Source organism: Perognathus longimembris, chromosome 17 (genome assembly GCF_023159225.1).
Source record: "Perognathus longimembris pacificus isolate PPM17 chromosome 17, ASM2315922v1, whole genome shotgun sequence".
Lineage (NCBI taxonomy): Eukaryota > Metazoa > Chordata > Mammalia > Rodentia > Heteromyidae > Perognathus > Perognathus longimembris.
Window position 1 is genome coordinate 56,728,897 of NC_063177.1, and position 19,629 is coordinate 56,748,525.

The window sequence follows — 19,629 nt, forward strand, 5'->3', positions numbered from 1 at the left end:
AGTAGACTTCCGGGCCTCTCACTCTGAAAAGCTGTACAATGCATCCCCATACATACACCTACACACTTGAAATTCCTCCTGAAAAATATCCTGACTGGAAAAGAAATGAAACCAAGTCAAGTTTCTCCACTATTTAGTGTTATTTAGAGGCTCTGGCCCTCAGGCTAGCAGACCTGGAGTGCCAGTTGTTCCCTCCCTCCCTCACCACCCCATTTTTCTGCCTTCTTGGAATCAGGTCTCAGGATAGGGGTGGTTGCCCCTCCCATTCCGTTGGGCTGGAGCTGTTGCGCCCACTGCCTACCCATTGAATGTCCACGGCCACCTGGAAAAGGGCTGGAACAACACCCCTGTCCTGCCGGAACTGGGCTTTCGGAAGCGTGGGAGTGGGCATGTGGCAAGGTCTGTAGACGGTCTGGGTTGTCACCTGGCTGGGGGACAGAGACGTAAGCTCTGCCACGCACCGTTTTTGGTATGTGAGGATGAGGCGCCCTGGACTCTGCAGATGGCTGCGGGCCAGTGAGCTGCGGGGGTGAAATGGAGCTGGCATAGGCAGGCGGCCCGGTTCCCACCGGCGGGCTCTCAGGCTTTCGGCAGGACGGGTCACGGCGCTCCCACCAAGGGGACTGGAGGGCCGGTCGGCTCCGATTGGGGCGGCGGGCGCGGGGGCACCGCGGTCCCGTTCCCCACGACCTCGCACTCCCGCCCTGGCTCTCCCCCGGGGCCGCCCCCCGGTCCTCGACGGGGCCTCCTCTCCGCCGCGCCGCGGCCCTGCCCCCAGGACCTCGATATCCTGCCGGCAGCCCAGGGGTGCCGAGCCCGGGTGTGCGAAGTTCGCCGCCGGCCCAGCAGCGACCCGGTGCCGAGCGGAACTCTGGATTGGGCTAGGCAGCCGGGGGAGGGCGGGGGGGGGGCGGAGACTGAGCCCCGAGGCGGGCACGGAGCGGGGGTCCGGCGGCCGCGCGGGGACCCGGCCGGCTCAGAGGGCGGGGCTCCATCCGGGGCGGGGCTAGCCCGGGGCGGGCTCGGCCCGGGGCGGGGCTGTATCCAGGCCCGCCCACCAGCTGAGCCGGGCCCGCGAGCCCGAGCCTCGCCAGCTCAGAGCTTCCAGCGGCGGCGGCGGCGGCGGCGCCGGCGGCGGGCTCGCTTTCGCGGCGGCTCGGGAGGCTCCGGCGGGCGGGGATGGGCGGGAGGCCGCGCGGGGACCGCGGGGAGTGTGCGACGTGACCAGTCTGCGCTCGGAGCACGCCCGGGCGGTCGAGTGGAGAGCTACTCGGGGGTCGCGTCCGCGGGCCGAGGGCTGAACCCGCTGGAGCATGCGGGGCGCGGTGCGGCCGCCCGGGGGCCACGCCGAGCGGCTGGGGTCCCGGCCCGCCGCCCCCGGCCCGCCCCCGCCCCCGCCGCTGCCTCGGCTCCTGCTGCTGCTGCTGGCCCTGCTGCGCGGCGCGGGAGCGCAGTACTCCAGCGACCTGTGCGGCTGGAAGGGGAGGTGAGTCCCGCGGCGCGTTCCCGGCCCGCCTTCTGGGGCGCGGGGCGCGGCGGCGGGGCCGGGGCCGGGACGAGTGCTGAGGGTCCCCGGCTCTCGGCGAGCCCAGTCTGGTGCCCCCGTCCCCGCCCCCGGTCCCAGAACAAAAGAGCCCCGCGGCACCCGGGTCCGGGCCCCCGGACGCCTGGAGGAGGCGCCGCGCCGCCGCGCCGCGGGTGGGGTCCGGCCCGGCTGCCAGCCCGGCTCGCGCCCTCCTTTGGACCCCGCGGGTGTCCTCGCTCCGCGGTCCACCGAGGCAGGCGAGTGGGGGCTCTGGCCCTCGGGATCGCTGCCCACGGCGGGAATCCTGGCGCCGGGAGGAGCCGGGCCCGCGCCCGACCGGGGTGAGGAGGGACGGCCGGGACGCGGGGCGCGGGGCAACGGCGGCCCCGGGACGCAGCGGAGCTCCGCAGCGCAGCCTGCCCGGGACGCAGCGGGGCTCCGCAGCGGGCCTCGTCCGTGGGGCGAAGAGCCGAGGGCGACACCTGTGCGCCGGCCCAGTACGGCTGGCAGAGAGACCCCCCCCCCCCCCCGCGCCTGCCGTGAAGGTCAGGCCGCCCTTGGCAACCACGCGCCGGGCTCCGAGACGCCCCCCCTCACGCAGTGGCAGCCGAGGACTTGTGGAAGGGACACAAATCACAAGTGTGGAAGTGGAAAGGAGACAAGTCACAAGTGTAGATGTGGACACAGTCACAAGTGTGGATGTGGAAGGGAGCACAAATCGCAAGTGTGCATGGGTGGGACCTGTAGTTCGTTCCAGCTACTCAGGATGGACACCAAGCGTGCCTGCAGCACTGAGGGCCCTAGAGGCCGGCTTTGTGCCTTGGAAGTTGCCAGCTCTGCGGTTTTTGATGCGTGGGGGCTGAGCAGCCCTTGGGACAGCTTAGGGTACTCTATAGGCTGGGCACCTGTGAAAGTCCTGGCTCCTGGTCTGATGGGCAGACTTCAGGGAAGACAGCGTGTGTGTGTGTGTGTGTGTGTGAGAGAGAGAGAGAGAGAGAGAGAGAGAGAGAGAGAGAGCAGTGATTTTGGTAAAGCCGTTTTTAGGAGAGGGCTGGGGATTGAGTAGATCTATTGTCCAGACTCTAGGTCAGCAAGGCACCACTGGTCTTGGACACTTACAGCGCCCAGCTTTCTGAGGGAACCATAAGACCACAATCCACCCCTCCTCAAGACTCCCAGCTCTGGCTCCTGAGAGTGCGGGAGATCTCCAGCACTGCTTCACAGGAAGTTTACCATCTCCTTCCCCAGCAAAAATCCCCCCTGCCTGGCAGAGCCTGAGCTCCCAAGTCGGGGTGGAGCTCTGGGGGCAGCCTTGCTTTGGGAAGGCTGGCACCTTCACATAGCTGGCTGTGAGCCTCTGATACTAGTGTTGTTTTGGAGCTGCCCTTTCCTTAGTGGCAATTAACTCCCTTCCCACAGCCTCTACTGGTGAACCAATGCACCTCAACCTGGGACCTTGGTGTGCCCTGCCCTAGTGGATCAGAAACAGAAATCCAACCCTTGTCCTGTGAGCCAGAGGTTCCAGCAAGAGCTGACCTTTCTAGGCTGTCAGAGGGCTATGTGACTGGAGACTGCCTTCCCAAGAGTCCAGGGGTCTGTGCCCAGGGGTGGGCACAGGATGCTCCCCACTATCTCCAGAAGCAGGCCAGATCCTCAACAGGTGTCTTCAGTGGGAGGAGGCACGTCCCAGCCCAGAATCTGTGCAGCCTTCTGTCTACCTGGATTCTCCCTCATCCTTGCAAACACACTCCTGCTCTGGGACTCCCTTGAGACTTCTCTTACAAATCCAGAGCTTGGCAGAGGGCAGCTGTAGGGGCTCTTGGAGCTTTGGGCATGAGTGAGGGCATAAATAAGGCTCCCTTGTCTTGAAGCCACTAACCCACTTATCAGAACACTTCACACATCAGCTGACTTACTGAGGAGTGTGCTGGCTTGCTTGTTAGCTCCATGGTGTTTATGACTTTTTATGATCTGTTTCCGAAGCCAACACAGGGTGGAGTGAGCCTCAAAATGCTGGTGGAGGACTGGGAATATGGCCTAGTGGTAAACCTCGCATACATGAAGCCCTGGGTTCGATTCCTCAGCACCACATATATAGAAAAAGCCAGAACTGGTGGTGTGACTCAAGAGGTAGAGTGCTAGTCTTGAGCAAAAAGAAGCCAGGGACAGTGCTCAGGCCCTGAGTTCAAGTCCAGGGCTGGCAAAAACAAAAACAAAAAATGCTAGTGGATTCTGGCCTCTGATAGGATGGGAGGTGCTCTTCATGCCACTGGCCACTCACAATAGGTGTGCAGATGCTTTTGGGTGTTTCCAAGCAATCAGATTTGAGCTTTTGAAATCCTCTTCCTGGTGTAGGGAACAGGTCTAGTTCCTGGACCTTTATTAGCTGGTAGCCATAAAGGTGGACTATGGACTCTCCCACTGCTATCAGCAAGAACATAGCAGGTGTGGTCGCACGTTGGCTCTCTCTGGCTAGGTAGGGACCTTGTCAGCAGAACCTTTTGGTTTCACCCTTGATGGAAAGCCCTTCTGGACTTTATCTTGTCCTAGTGACTGGGGGCTGCTGGGTTGTGGATAAGTGTGAGCAGTGTGGGCATAAGCTCTGCTTACTCAGTGAGTCCTCATGCCACTATACCACTTTCTCATGAGGCATTAACATGTGTGACCACCTGGATAGTGACCATCCTTGCTAACTTGAAAAAAATACAATGGCTGGGCTGTAGCTGAGCTATATAGTTCTTGTCTAGTGTGTGCCAGTGCCTGTGTTTGATCCCTTGTATATGCACACATATGTGTACATACATGCATGCAAACACAGCATTAACTTAGCTGAATCCACAATCAAGTCAACATTTTCATATTTATGAAATGGACTAGAACCAGTTCTGTCTGTAGTTTTATCTACAGTGCAACATAGCTACTTTATTTTGGAGTAGTTAGCACACCACCTGCATCTCATAAAAGATGGTAAAATATTTTTACATATGACCATTAAAGATGTATTTCCCTTTTGCAATTTTAACAACTGTGTGAAACATTTTTTTCCCCAATTTGCTGTGATTCTAGATATTTGGATTGAGAGATTGGGGAGCAGTTGGTGTTCCAGTGGGAACCAGTACAGACCATTTATCAAGGGTATGTCAGTTCCCAGGCTGAAGGACTCTTGGCTTGACTTCCCTGAGTGGTTGTTTGTCCAAACAGGTCGCGTGCATCACGTGCTGTTGGACTTAATGCGGAAAATCTCTCCAGCCAAGCGTCTAGGTCAATTCTGACTGACCTAGAGAAGAGGAACAACCACTGTTGCTGAGATGGGCACAGGCCCTTTCTAGGTGCAAGTAGAAGTGCGGTAATAGTCTTCTTTTCTTGTGAGCTCCCCTTCTCTCATTCCTCCTGTAAATGGAACCTGGTATATATCCCACATGATGCATGTGGCTGCAGGTTCATGTGGCAACTGGGACAGCAGCCCTCAGACTCAGATCTTTGCCCCCTGGTTCCCTTGGGCAGGTGCTTGTCCCTTCCTGGGTTCCTTAGCCCCTGCCTGGCTGTGGGGAGAGACTGGACTTTTCTGCTTCTCCTTCATTTGTACAGGTAACGGATGCCCTCAGAAGTGTGTGAGCTTCTGATGTGGTAGTGTCTTCATCCTCTCTATCCTCAAGACCCTTTGAGAGGGAAGCGAGGTCTCAGACTGGTGCCTTATTTGGGAGAGTTGAGCCTGGGCCTAGGCTTGGTGTTAGCTGTCCCTTGATGCTGGAGGTAGGAGGAGGAGCACAACAATTAGGTTTGCTTTTGTTGCAAAAGGACAGGGCTGATTATAGCCATGTGTGTCAGCCATTCAACGTTTAGTCTAATTTTCACATAGCACTATAATTGCACCCATCCCAACATAGGTGTCAGATGAGTGTGTAAGTTTTATTAACTGTAATTAGTAAGTTGGCTCTGTACGTGTGGCCTGAGTAGCTACCTGCAGTCAAGTTGCTGCTCACGACCCAGGGCCTTGTGGGTGTGGGGAGAGTAGGTTAGGAGGGAGTTCTTCCTCAAGGCTTCCTTCTGATGTGGTCTGCGAGGTAACTTGTAGCCCCAGCTTGCAGCCAGTCCTTGTATTAAAAGTGAGGTTTAGGGGCCTGGCTGAGTCACTAGCAGTAAATGCATACCATATGTTATATATTTTCTCCCAAGCAGAATGGGTTTCTGGTATCTCACTCAGGCTGGGCTCTGGATTTAGCCTTGTTTATTTGACAAAAAAAAATCCTAAGAATGTGTGTGAACCTGTCTGAGATCTGATCAGAACCAAATTTCATGTAATAAACTCTTAGCTGAAGTCACTGGTTTCAGTATAGACCCACTTGTGGTTATGACGTAACAATCTTTATTTGCATTAAATTTTGAGCAGGGGAAACTTCAGTGTTTGTGGTGGTTTCAGTTTCTTGAAAACAAAACTGCCCTTTTTAGGATCTGCCTCACAGAGGGTATTGCATACGGTGTCTACTTTTGTCTACTTAGCATTTGAGAGGAGTGGAATCACCTTGTTACTTTAGAAATTCCCATCAGAAGATCTTCCTTCCTTCCTTTTATCCTGGAAATTTTCCCTGTCCCCCAATTAAGGGAGGGCATTTCCTTTATCCACATAGTGGATCTTGCATTAATGACATTTGAGTTTATTTAAATATTGTGATTGGCAGTGCAAGGACTTCCAGCTTGGAAATGAATGAAAAATAGTCAAATCATCACCTAAGGACATTATGAATAATCCTGTTCCATGGCTGGTCTTCCAGCTGGTGTAGAAGCAGTTCTGTGGAACAGTGTCACTGCTGCATGGACACTTCTTACAGCACCCGTAACAAGAATCCAAGCCTTTGTTTTTTATCCCCGTCCCCCCCCCCCCCCGGGAGTCTGCATCATCTTTCTGTTGTTCTTGGATCATCTGCTGACCTTGACTCTTGGAGCAGGTTCATTGAAAGGAACTGAGTGGGAGAGGCCATATGGCAGGGACCAGTACCCTGTGGCTGCCTCCATCTTAGTTTGGGGCCCTGAGTACCTGAGGCGGGCGGCAGGCGAGTGTGAATGGTCATTGTGGGCATTTCCCTCACAGTCCCTCCCCTGGGTGCATACAAGATGTCAGGACCCTTGACTCTAGGGCTTAAGCTTATGCCATCTCCTTTTCCCACAGTGGGCTGACCCACGAGGTGCACAGCAAGGATGTGGAGCAGGTGTACCTGCGCTGCTCATCTGGTTCTGTGGAGTGGATGTACCCAACAGGCGCACTCATCGTCAACCTGCGGCCCAATACCTTCTCACCATCCCGACACCTGATTGTGTGCATCAAGCCCTTCAGGGACTCCTCAGGCGCCAATATTTATTTGGAAAAAACTGGAGAACTAAGATTGCTGGTGCAGGACGGGGACAGCAAGGCTGGCCGGATGCAGTGCTTTGGCCTGCAGCAGGGTGGCCTGTTTGTGGAGGCCACGCCCCAGCAGGACATTAGCAGGAGAACCACGGGCTTCCAGTATGAGCTGATGAGCAGGCACAGCAGCCCTGACCTGCACGCACTGTCTGGTAAGTGGCACGGCGGCCTGCACGCGCTGTCTGGTGAGTGGCACGGCGGCCCTCACCTGCACGCGCTGTCTGGTGAGTGGCTCGGCGGCCCTCACCTGCACATGCTGTCTGGTGAGTGGCTCTGCGGCCCTCACCTGCACGCGCTGTCTGGTGAGTGGCACGGCGGCCCTCACCTGCACGCGCTGTCTGGTGAGTGGCACGGCGGCCCTCACCTGCACGCGCTGTCTGGTGAGTGGCACGGTGGCCCTCACCTGCACATGCTGTCTGGTGAGTGACTCGGTGGCCCTCACCTGCACGCGCTGTCTGGTGAGTGGCACGGCGGCCCTCACCTGCACGCGCTGTCTGGTGAGTGACTCGGCGGCCCTCACCTGCACGCGCTGTCTGGTGAGTGACTCGGCGGCCCTCACCTGCACGCGCTGTCTGGTGAGTGGCTCGGCGGCCCTCACCTGCACGCGCTGTCTGGTGAGTGGCTCGGCGGCCCTCACCTGCACGCGCTGTCTGGTGAGTGGCTCGGCGGCCCTCACCTGCACATGCTGTCTGGTGAGTGGCTCGGCGGCCCTCACCTGCACGCGCTGTCTGGTGAGTGGCTCGGCGGCCCTCACCTGCACGCGCTGTCTGGTGAGTGGCTCGGTGGCCCTCACCTGCACGCGCTGTCTGGTGAGTGGCTCGGCGGCCCTCACCTGCACATGCTGTCTGGTGAGTGGCTCGGCGGCCCTCACCTGCACGCGCTGTCTGGTGAGTGGCTTGGCGGCCCTCACCTGCATGCACGGTCAGGTAAGCGGCCTATGAGGAGGCTGCCTGGGCTTACTGTGCTCTCCTTACAGATTTGCAGGAGCACTCTAGTTGTTTCTTGCCCCGTTCTCTGCTTCCCTTTGTAAAACTCTCCTGTCTGTGGCTTGGCCATGGCAGGTTTGCCTCCAGATCCCTCATTGAGGGGTGAAGTCTGTGTGTGGGTGTTGGACCTACAAACAAAACCACTTTTGAAATACAGCTTTTCCAACCAAAATTCTGTTTGAAAATAGCACCACATCTGATCTATGGTCTACTTTAGGGCCCCACCAGCTTTAGGAACCTGTTTGTGAGGTGGGGGAACAGTGTTGGTTCTCCAGAAGCCTGTATGTATCTGTGGGATGGACAGTGTTCCTGAGGATGGCTTTGTGTCCTGGTTCCTAAAGGACTGGCTATAACTTACTTGAGGCGTGGTGGTTTTTCCCTTCCATATGGCTGCACACTGGCTGGGTATTTTGGTATCTGCCGTAGCCCTGAAATACTGCATTCTGGGTGGAGACCAGGGCTGATCTGCAGCCCAGGGCTGTGATATCCCTGAGTGTAGGGCCAATCGCAGGTCCCAGAGGCTTTCTGTGGATGCACATTTGTTAGGGCTCAAACAGACTTAAGGACTCAGGGATATCAGGTCTGACCCCGGGCTGTGGAACAGAGGTGTGAGTCTGTGTGAAGGAGCTCCCATTTGCAGAGGAGACCCCAACAAGTGCCTGTGCCTGATGTGAGCAGGTGGGGGAGTAGAGGAAGACAGATTTGGTGGGGAGCCTCCTGGGAGGAGGTGGGAACCCAGGTGAGGTCCAGGACAGAAAGCCGCTCCAAGGCCACGTGGGCTGAGTGTAGTTTTTGACAGGATGTGTATGGTTCAGGAGCTTGTGGATGAGAAGATGCTTCCCTGTGTGGCAGGTGGGGAGGGCATGTGTTGCATGGTGTCTGTGGATAGTTGCTCTATAGAAAACTAGATGGAAGGACCTGAGGGGGCAGCAACCTTAGGAGCGTTCAGCAGGGTAGGTTAGGGCCCACTCCTTGTTCTGTGGTCCATCAGGGGATGATTGTTTTGTCATGTGTCAGCACTTATGGTGGGTAGATGAGCTAGAGGAGAGGAGGTTACCTTGCTCTGGACCACTAGAGATAAACTCACAATAAGAATGAAAGCTAGAATAATCTGATCACTTCATTCAGTCTCTGACAGAAGTGAGCCTGTTAACTGGAGGAAGAAAGTGTTGCATCAGACCTTCAGAACTTGTGAACATTACTTGTGCTGACTAAAATGCTGACCTGTCCTACAGACTTTCTGCTGGTCACATGTCCTATGTAGCAGAGCTCTGTTTCTGTGCAACATGCTTTGTAGTAGCTCCAGGTATATTCCATTGCTTTGCACACCTGGACAATCATGTCTGTATAGGGCATTTCTTGGTCATAATCAAGCTGAGGAGCTGTCTCATTCTCCTGTGTCCCTTGCTGCAGCCTGCTTTCCACCCCTTCCCACAGTAGCTTCTTGAGTTCAGGTCCTGTAGGGTCTCAGGGAAGGAGTGGCCCTCATAGAGGCAACTGGTCACTGTGTGTCTGCGGGGCCTCCCACACTGTGGGGTCCTTCACAGGACAGCAACCCAAAGTGGGATATATCGAATCTGTGCCTAGGACTCTGCCATGTCTGAGACAGGAACTCAGGTTCTCTTGTTACCCTGCAGTATTCCCCCACATAGTCCTATAGTGCCTGAAATGGAGCCTAAAGTTGTTCTGAGTCCTATGGGTGATTTTGACTTTGTTTGAGGCAGCACAACTGGGTGGTAACCCTCAGAACTCAGGATAGAGATCCAGGCTCTGATGTACTGCAGGTTTTTGGAGCTAGGACCCAACTCTGGCATCTCTGTCACACTCCCAGTGGGCATCTGTCCTCCCCGGAGCACCTTCAGGGCCCTCCTCCAGATGTCCTCAGAGGGATCAGGGAAGCCCATCATCCTCTCTCCCCAGGGTATTTGGCTTTCATCTGGGGGTGGGGGCTACTAAGCCTTTAATGCCTAAGGAATGGGTATGTAATGTGGAATGTTGGCGCCAGCCATCTGGCAGCAGAGACATCCTCTTCCCTGGGCCAGGCTGGCCCCTGAGCTCTTATTGTCCAGCACCAGGCTTTCCCTTGTCTCCTGTTCTGGCTCTCACTTCAGCTGCAGGAAACTTGATAGAATCTGGAGCCCAGGAAGTACAAGCCTGTCAAGACAGTGCATGCATGGTTGTCCCTGCCGAGCCAAGCTTGCAGATGAATCAGAAATTCTAGTTGTCCCGTCTCAAGAGAACTGAGCTGCCTTTGGCTAGAACCCAGATAACTCGTGTGTGTGTGTGTGTGTGTGTGTGTGTGTGTGTGTGTGTGTGCTTGCATGAGTACGTTCCCGTGAGCTCTGCTCCCCACCCAGTGAGAAGGAAATCTGCTGTTGTTCCAGATGGTCTTCCCAAAGTGCCAAAGTGTTTATGGTGTGTTGGCTTGGAATCCATTGGCATTGCATAGTCAGCTTCCAGAGATGCACTGAATCTGAGAAGACCAGAGCAGAGGTGCAGACTGCTCCTATGAGACACAGACATGGGTCACACCAGAGGTGACCCCTATCCCTGGAGGAAATAGGATTTGGCCACCAACAGAAGGACTGGAAGGACTTGCTTACCCAGCATGTATGCCTCAATCATGTCTGGGCACATGAGCAGTGCAGCACCTGCTGATGCTTAGGGACTCAGCAGGATGTTAGAGACAGCATGCAGCTACCAGCTAACTCCAGAACAAACTAGGCCAGTAGACTGGCAGAAGGTTGTCTAGGGTTGCCCTCACTTTGCCCTGCCACCTGGGGAAGTGACATCACCAGTGGGGCTGTTGTGTGACAAATGAGGGTGGCCTCTGGCTCCAGGGAACAGGTGCACCTGGGGTAAAGCCCAGCTTCTGTTCTATGCAGTGTAGTGTATCCACTCGTGAGCTTGACCATTGCTGTGCTCTGGGGTTTGTGGCAGGCATTTTGAGAGGCTCAGTTCAACTCCTAATGAAAAGGATTGTAGGAACAGTGGCATTTTAGAGTGGTCGGAGAGGCAGGGTGGCAGGAAACTGACATTCTTCACATTTTCATTGCCTACACTGACTCACAGACTTACTGGGAGGGCTTGTCCTGCAGCTTCTTGCCTGTCTTCCCAATCCCTTGAAAACCTGCTCTGCTTGCTGGGCTTGATTGGCCAGCCCAGCGTCTTAGACTGCTGGCACTTCACTGCCAGCAATCCTTAAGAGGCCCAGAGTCCCTGCCGAGGGGTGGCTTGATGGGTGTGAGGGTTAGTTGGTAAAGCCTCAAAGTGGGAAAAGAAATTCCAGTGTTCATTCTTACCGAAGCTTCCCACTTCTCTGGTCATTTAGTTTCTGGTCTCAGTGGTGTCTTTCAGGGTGGTGTAATTATCCTGTGATTATTTTTCATTTCAAACCTCTTTTGAGGAGGAATGGTGAGATCTCCACTGGCTTCCTTGACAGGATGCAGGCTCCAGGGGCAGGGGAGACTGACTACCCTCCCTTGGGTTATCCTGGTGTTTGGGTGGCACCCAGGTGTAGTGACATCAAAGGAGCATGGGTCTCAGCTTGCTCAGGCTGCCTTCCACCTCTGGCTACATCTTGCCTCACTCCTGTGAGGTAACTGCACACACCACCAGTTACTGGCTGCACTGGGAACCCTACTTGGTATTGCGATGCAATTTTTCCCGTTGGAACTTGTGTGATGAATTACCTGGCTGTCCTCCTCTGCCAGTGCTGTCTGCCTATCAGCTAGCTTCTCCTTGGCCTGCAAGCAGTTACATTCTGCTTGTGCTTTCTCTCGTCCTCACCGTATCCTCTCTGCTTGCATTTGCTGCCCTCACTGTGTCTCCAAGTGTCTCCTGGAGGGACTTCTGATTCTGCTTTCTTTCTCCTGATTTGCTTCACTTCCTGTACTTTCATTTGTAATTTCTGAAGTATCTACCTGGACATCTAGGAAATGTGCTACCAGGCATCCACAACCAGCATATTCCATAGCCCTTGTGAACCCAACTCTGATTCACATTTCCGGATTGCTGCCCTTGGAGTCCACACTGAGTTTCTGTGAAGTTGAACTGTACTCTGAAGAGGAATGGGTCTAGGGTGTACTTTGTTAGCTCAGCTGCTCATGGCACCAGCTCACTTAGGCCAAGTTGGCCCACAGCCTGCTGAACACCCTTGGGGAGGCCACTTCTCCTGCAGGCAGACACCTGAGTCAAGACAGGTGGAAGGTCTCCTCACTTTTCAGCTATCATCCAAGATATATGCCTCACAGGCCTATGCCTGGGGTGCGGACCCCATGTGGGACCTGAGCTGGTGAGTTGCTCTGCAGCACAAGGTGTTTCTGCCTTTGGACAAGGGTGTTTGGCCTGACTCAACGGACTCATAACCTGAAGTGCTTTGGGCCTACTGTCTCCTCACTGTAGTGTCACATGGCCTTCATCCCTGGATCTGCCTAGCTTGGCGGACCCAGGCTTCTTAAAAAGGATTCTCCGGTGGGTAGTGGTTACCATGAACCTAATCACTGACCTACTCTACCTACAGCTGAGGCTGTACCCACTTGCTCGGTACACTGTGAGCCGGTGAGGGAAGGTAGCTCTCCCAAGTCTCATGTCCTAAATCAAGATGCCATCCAAGATTTAAGGGCGTGGAGCCTGCAGTACTGCCTGGCCCCTGCCAGTGTCACCCCTGCCATGGCCTGTCTGTGCTCTGGTCCCTGACTGACCCATGTCTGCATGGGTCCCAGCCAGCAATCAGTTGAACAGCGTGCTCAGAGGCCACACCCCTGGCTTAAAGGAGACCTCCTCTCCCTGCCCCCCTTATCCTCCTGCAAGCCAAGCAAATACTGCATGAAGGAGTTCTGGTGTGCCAGGACATTGGAAGGTTGGCATAACTGCAGGCTTCCAGGGGCTGGTTACAGCCCATGCCTTTTCAGCAGAGGGAGAGGGTTGTCAGTTTGGAGCTGGGGTGAGAGAGACATGAGATCCTTTGATAGGCTGTAATGACACCAGCCGGTTGTTCTTGTTCTACAGCTTTTCCTTTCTCTGATAACAGAGCAAAGGTGCTGGCAGGTGGGTAGCTGGTGAGTCAGCAAGTGCTGAGCCCAGAAGTTCCCTGCCCTTGCTGGCTGGAGCAATACCTAAGGCTAAGGCCCCAGACATACCATCCCAGGGTACCACAGTGATCTATGACTGCCCAAGGCATGGCAAAGCCTAGGGCCTTGCCTCTGGTCTCTGGCCCCAAGGGTCCTGGAACCTTCAGGACCCTGGAGCCCCTCTGAACTTTTGTTGGCATAGAAACACTGAGGTGCCCACATGTGGGCTGCCCTGGTTTCTCTTGAACCTATTCACCAGCTAGGGAGGTGGCTGTCCCACCCAGGTTAGCAGACTGATGAGAATGTGTGAATGATATTAGCTTCTCCTAGGGCCTGGGAGCCCTAAGACAAGGACTGCTTCTGCTGTGGAAATGGCTGGCTGACCAGTGAAAAACTTGTCTTATTAAGATTTCACACCTCAGAGTTTGCAGAGGCTTTGACATTTAAATCAGAGCAAATATAAAATGTGCGTCTTTGTCAGATCTACTGTACAGGGAGGCTATGTCTTCAGGAAAGTGTGGAGCTGGAGTTTCTGTTCCACCTCAGGGGAAGGAGGGAGGGCAGGGTGAGGAGGAAAGGCAGGGTGAGGGCCATCCGTCCCAGAAGGGTGTGGTCCAAATGGCTTATTCTGAGAGGACACAAAGTTTCTCTGGATGCTATGGAGGAAGTAGTGTTTCACGGGTTACAGAGGGGCTCCATGAATAGGGCTCAGTTTGAAAGGCTTTCCAGGGCCAGGCAAGGCCTGGGGAAGGGGCTGGGTTGATGGCTTCAATCTGAGGCCCTGTGTCTGGTCTGGTGGCAGGTAGACACATCCGGGTTCATGACCTCCTTTGTGGATCTCTAGATTGTTGATGGTCTTTTAAGGGAGCACCAGGAATCAGCAGACGGAACCCTCCTTTTGGGCTGCAGCTACAGTGGATCTACAAAGGGGGCACATTGATGCTGTGGGCATCTAATCTTGAGGAAGCTGTTGGTGTCAGTGAAGTGTGGGTGTGGAGGTTAGGAGAGGGTGACTTGGCTAACTAATCTAGAGATAAGGTTTTGGCTTGGAGTTGGTTTTTAGTTTGGGCCAGGCTATTGCCTGTCTGGCATAAGTATGCTAACAAGGTAAGTAGGAGCAGGCCCAGAGCCCTCCTTTCTGAAGTCTTGGTTTTAGGGCACATGGTGTTGTGGCCACAATACAGGCTCTTCTGTGCCAGGTGGGGCTGAGGGTTCCCCTGGTGCCAGACCTTGGTGTGGCTGAGGTTAGTATTCTCCCCTCCTGCTCTGCTCTGCCTCTGTGGTATGCCCCTATGCACCAGGAGGCCAGAGCTGGCCACAGTGGTCTGACCATATCTGGGGTGGTTGAGCTATCAAGTACAGGCTGTGGTAGCCACCTACTGTTGTTTTGGGGCCAAGAGGGTCTATGGCTCGCGTTGTCCAGGCTGTGTCCTCACTCTGTTTTCTCCTCCTTAGCCCCGTGCAGACCTTGCAGTGACACAGAGGTTCTCCTTGCTATTTGCACCAGTGACTTTGGTGAGTAGGCCTTCCTGGCCCTTATCTTATGCTGGTGGGTAGGGCTCCATTTGCATTGGGGTCTCTGTCCAGGGATCTGGAGGGCTTCCCAAACTGGCATTGACTTCCAAGTGTAGCGCACAGTGAAAGTTTGCTGAAGCCACTGGATGTGAGATCCCCCTTGCAATCACAGGGAAAGGTGCTTTTCTGCACATCACCAGGGCAGGGCAGGGCAGGAGGGTTCTCGTCCCCTACACAGGTACACATGGTAGAGCTGGGGTTGGTGTCAGCTGTCTCTCAAGTGTGCTCTGGTTGTGCTCAGGAGCTCACTGTCTGAGTCCTCTTAGAAGTATTCTATGAACAACATTCTCTATGAACAACATTCTCTGGGCCTCCCATACTGCTCAGAGCCTGGCCCCACTCTTCCTCCAGGTTTCCAGACATCTGAGGTTTTCAGTCTAAAGGACTCAGGCCCCTTGCCTGCTACATAGGTACCAGACTCTGGGAAATGAAGGCTAGCACTCTCTGACCTGCTGGGGTAGTGGCCATGTTAAACCTGGATGTGCAATCTCTGCTCTGAGCTCCAAGGACCTGGTAGATGATGGCTTCTGGCTGTTTTGCTCTCCAGACCTGCCCTAGGCTAAGGATCTGGGCAAGGACTTCACAGTAAAGCCCTGGTGTAGTCCCCCTACCATGCCCTGTTCCTTCGTGTCACCTTGTCTTTGGAGTTGCACTGTGTCATCCGACAGGACACAGAGCTGTAGAGTCTTGTGAGTTGGCTGTGTTTTCTCATTCTTACTAGAAGCATAGGTATGCAGCATGACTCAAGCCATGGCCCTGAATGTTGTTTCTGATGGTACTAGCATAAGGATAGTTGACTTTTCCCCCCTCTCTCCCTCTCCCCGTCCCAGGTACTGGGGTTTAAACTCAGGGCCTCACACTTACTTGGCTGGCACTTTATCACTTGAGCTACACCTCCAGCCCAGCTTTTCTGCTACCTTCAAATGGTGATCCTCTGGATCTCAGCCTCCTGAGTAGCTAGGATTTTGGGTATGAGCTATTAGCACCCAGCGGCATTAGATTTTAATGGCCTTCTTGAGTGGCAGGGTTTGGGCTCAGCTCCTGGTTTTTGATACCTGTGGTGGCTCAGGATGTGTGCAGAGTCTTGAGCCACTGTGACCAGCAGTGCCCACAGGACCTACTGATCTGTCTCTCCTTCCTCCACAGTTGTCCGTGGCTCTATCCAGGATGTCACCCATGTGCCAGAGCAGCAGGAGTCCATCATCCACCTGAAGGTGAACAGACTCCACCGGCAGAAGAGCAGGGTCTTCCAGCCAGCTCCTGAGGGCAGTGGCCACTGGCAGGGCCGAGTCATGACACTACTGGAATGTGGTGTGCGGCCGGGGCCCGGAGACTTCCTCTTCACTGGCCACGTGTACTTTGGAGAGGCCCGGCTTGGCTGTGCCCCACGCTTCAGTGACTTCCAAAGGATGTACAGGGACGCAAAGGAACAGGGGATGAACCCCTGTGAGATCAGCACAGCATGACTGCGGGGTGACCATAGGTGCTTTCTGCCCTCTCCTCATGTGCCATCACTAACTGCCATGGTCACTCAAATCCTGGTGTGGTCCATAGGCTGGTGCTGAAGGCCAGGGGCTCAAGCCTGGCCTGGTTCTCAAGCTGCGGAGACACAAGCTGTTCTGACTCCAGAAGGGCCCAGCCCAGGATGCCCTGACAGATTTGGAAATGCTGTAAAATGCAAACTAAGTTATTATATTTTTTGTAAAAAAAAATGTGCATAGGAAACAAACTCATGTCTGAAGATGCCTTGGTGTGCCACTTCATTCCATTTTTCAGAGTCATTTGGTGTGGGGTGTCACTTAGGTGCTAGGCCAGGTGCCACCGATGGTCACCAGGCTTTATGGGAGGCCTGGATACCCTCCAATGCTGTGACAGACTGAATATTTAAAAAAAAATTTTTTTAAAGAATGAGCTTTGCAGCTGTGTTCCTTCTCTGGCTGCAGGTTGTTTCTATTCCAGAGAATAAAGATCAGGGTCTGACCACACCATAGTGTCTGCATCTACCCATTGGCCAGGTGGCTGTCAGGCTTTCTCTGGGCAGTCCTGACCCTTGCCCGGCATATGCAGAGGACATTGCCAGGCAGCTCTGTGAATACTTCCCTTTTTATTGACCCAGTCCTGACTCAGCTACCCCAAAGTGCGCAAGCCCACAGCAAGTCTCTGGACACCTAGTGCCTGGGCTGGGCTGTGGTCAGTGTCCTCACATAGGGACAAAAACTGGGGTCTAACTTGCAGACCTTTGTCACACCAAAGTCAGGGTGTGCACAGGACTGCATTTCTTCCAGAGGTCCCAGGGAGGACGGTCCTTCTTCTTGAGGGTGGATTCAGGTGTTCTGCCCTGTGTGCATCTGTTTCCCAGATTTCCCTCTTGTGAGATCATAGCATTGGATTTAGGGCTGACCTCATGATTAAAATGATTACCTCTGCCAAGACCCCATTTCCAACTAAGACAGACATGAAAGTTGATGGGGAGAATTTTCACTCCAATGTAGGGGGTTCGGCATCAAGGAGTGGGCAACCAAACTCCCCAAAACTTGCTCCTCATTTATGAATCAGGTGTTTACTCTTGTGCAGTGGCTGAAACAAAGGAGGACCTGAGAGAGACTGATGCAGCTGGTGAGAGCCATGGTAGCCTCACTGGGTACCTGGTTATATCGGGTGGCCTGAGTGGATGCTGTGCTAGCTCAAGTGTGCACCAGCCTAGGCACAAGCTGGTTCAGGTGTATGCTGACTCAGGCACACACCAGCTCAGCTGTGTGCTGGTACAGGTACAGGCCGGCTCAGTTGTGTGCCAGTCTAGGTGTGTGCTGGCTCAGGTCATGCTGGTACAGGTGCAGGCTGGCTAAAGTATATGCCAGCTCAGGTGTGTGCTGGCATAGGTTGAGCTGGCATGGTCACAGGAAGCAGTTTTCATGGACGAGGACATGAGGCGGCAGCATGTGCAATGGGCCAGACCCCACTGTGCCTGGTAATTGCCATACCTGGTGTTGGCTGGACAAGGTCACTGCATAGAGGTGCTGAACTGGCCAGACAGAGCTGGACTGGTTCCAGCTTCTTGGGCTCCAGAAGCTGTAGAACCGGAATGGCTGGTTTGGTAGCCTTAGGCCTTCTGTCCTAACCAAGAGGTTAAGGTTGGCCTTGAGATTAAGGTGAGTTGACAGAAACTCTTTGGGAGGCCTCAGTTTTTAAACAAGTGCCTAGGAGTTGGGACTTCCTCCTGCACAGTATCTAGATAGGTGAGTAGAAGTATTCTCGGTGTGTCCAGGCTTGAGTGCAGTGCTCTGACTGTGACCTGAGACCTGACCTCTGCTGTCCTGTTTCCCTGGGCCCCTTCCCACTGCCAAATTGTGCCATCCCATCCCACGTTCATCTATGGGAAAGCTCCCCAGAGAAGAGACCAGAAGGTCCTTCAAGTAGACCTCTTGTTCTATGGACTGCTTCTTTGGTGACTCTAGGAGGCCAGTCCACACAGCCCTGTCACTGTGTGCATGGCACTATTGGAGCCATTCTGAGCCCAGCTATTCCAGATCTCACCTTCTCTCCTACAAAGCAGCAGGTACCTCTCCCACCCCAGTTCTTTCCCCTCTCTGCATGTCACCCTTGCTCTTTCCTTACCCCCTATCCTTTTCCCACCCCCTGTACTGCACTATGGCTATATTGTCCCCACCCTCTGCTCTGTCCTTGTCCCTAAGCTGTTCCTACCCCTGCACTGTCCTGTTCCTTTTACTATCCCTACCCCTCCCTGCACTGTCCACCTGCTTATGGTCCCCCCTTCACGGTCTCCACCCCTGCACTGACCCTCGGGACTACTCCAGTCCCCTGAACTATCCTCACCCCTTTCTGTGTCCTCATTCCCTATCCCCTCCCCTCCTGCTTTTCCTTCTGTCATGCTGTAAGAAGCAGGATTTTCCTGCCTTTTCATCTTTTCTTTGCTAAGCTGGTAGACCAGAGCTCACTGTTGCTTGCATCCCCTTGATGTGTGTTTCCCATGTTTCCTGGCTCCTGGGCCATGTTCCCACACAAGTCACTGCTGGATCCCTGCCTGGCCTTCTCTTGGCCGAATCCTCATTTCTCTGGCAGCCCAACATGCACACACACATGCATGCATACACACACACACACACACACACACACACACACACACACACACACACACATTTTTCTCTAAAAATCAGTTGTGCTGGTGGGGAAGCCCAGCTTTATCCAGAGACAGTGGCTTGCTGACCCTCACTGGGCTGCTGGGATGCTGCTCTGTGTTAGGACAGTCCCAACACTCATCCTACTTGGTAGGCCAAGTGGGACCCTCTGTCACAAGATGCGGATGCGGGGTCATATGTGGTTGCTGGCCTCACCTCCTCCTGCTGGCTGGGAGCCCTGAGAGCCTCCTAAGCTACAGCACATTATGGTGGCTCACCTCTCCTCAGCAGCCAGGTGGATCCCGAAGTCTCTACCAAGCCCCTTCTCATCTTCCAAACCTTACTTCCTACCTTTTGATACCTGCCAGAGATTGGGTGAGTGGGAACCACCTGCCTGTCCCTGCCCTGAGATCTTCTAGGATCAGGGGAACCTTGGGCTATTTCATGTGGAGGGCCCCAATCCAGGCCTCTGTGGGTCTGCAAGCTGGGCTCAGGAACAAATGCCCCACTAGGACATGTCCAGGCCAGCTAGCAGGCTCAATCAGACTTCTGACTTCAGTAATGGACGGTGACATATCTGTGCTGTTAGGTCACTGGGTTCACGGTGACAGGTTACAGCAGTCACAGGACAACCACTCACACATCGTGAGCCAGGCATGTGTATGCATAAAATGCTGGGTAAATGTTCTGCATTTTTGCAGAACAGGACCAGAATCTAAAGGTGTATCATGATCGCTTACAGATTGCACCATAGGGGCAGTTGTGGTTTTCTCCATGGCTTGTAAAGGACTATCTACTCCCCTCTTCATCATCCAATGTATGTGTATGCTTGTGCATGTGTGTGTGCCTCTGTGTGTGTGTGTGTGTGTGAGAGAGAGAGAGAGAGAGAGAGAGAGAGAGAGAGAGAGTTCTCAGGCGAGTCACTAGGGTTAGA

General features: G+C 54.4%; 1 protein-coding gene across 1 annotated transcript; it reads left to right on the forward strand.

Annotated features, from left to right (window-relative positions):
- Window positions 1–1,158: 1,158 nt before the first annotated feature.
- Metrnl (meteorin like, glial cell differentiation regulator) lies at window positions 1,159–16,298 on the forward strand. Its single transcript, XM_048365875.1, has 4 exons — window positions 1,159–1,486; window positions 6,693–7,078; window positions 14,440–14,499; window positions 15,706–16,298. The coding sequence occupies exons 1-4, from the start codon at window positions 1,314–1,316 to the stop codon at window positions 16,023–16,025; spliced, it is 939 nt and encodes a 312-aa protein (XP_048221832.1). The 5' UTR covers window positions 1,159–1,313; the 3' UTR covers window positions 16,026–16,298.
- Window positions 16,299–19,629: the final 3,331 nt, after the last annotated feature.

Coding starts and splice junctions, on each gene's coding strand:
- Metrnl (XM_048365875.1), top strand. CDS start 1,314: ATGCGGGGCGCGGTGCGGCCGCCCGGGGGCCACGCCGAGCGGCTGGGG. Junction 1,487..6,692: donor CTGTGCGGCTGGAAGGGGAG/GTGAGTCCCGCG, acceptor CTTTTCCCACAG/TGGGCTGACCCACGAGGTGC. Junction 7,079..14,439: donor TGACCTGCACGCACTGTCTG/GTAAGTGGCACG, acceptor TCTCCTCCTTAG/CCCCGTGCAGACCTTGCAGT.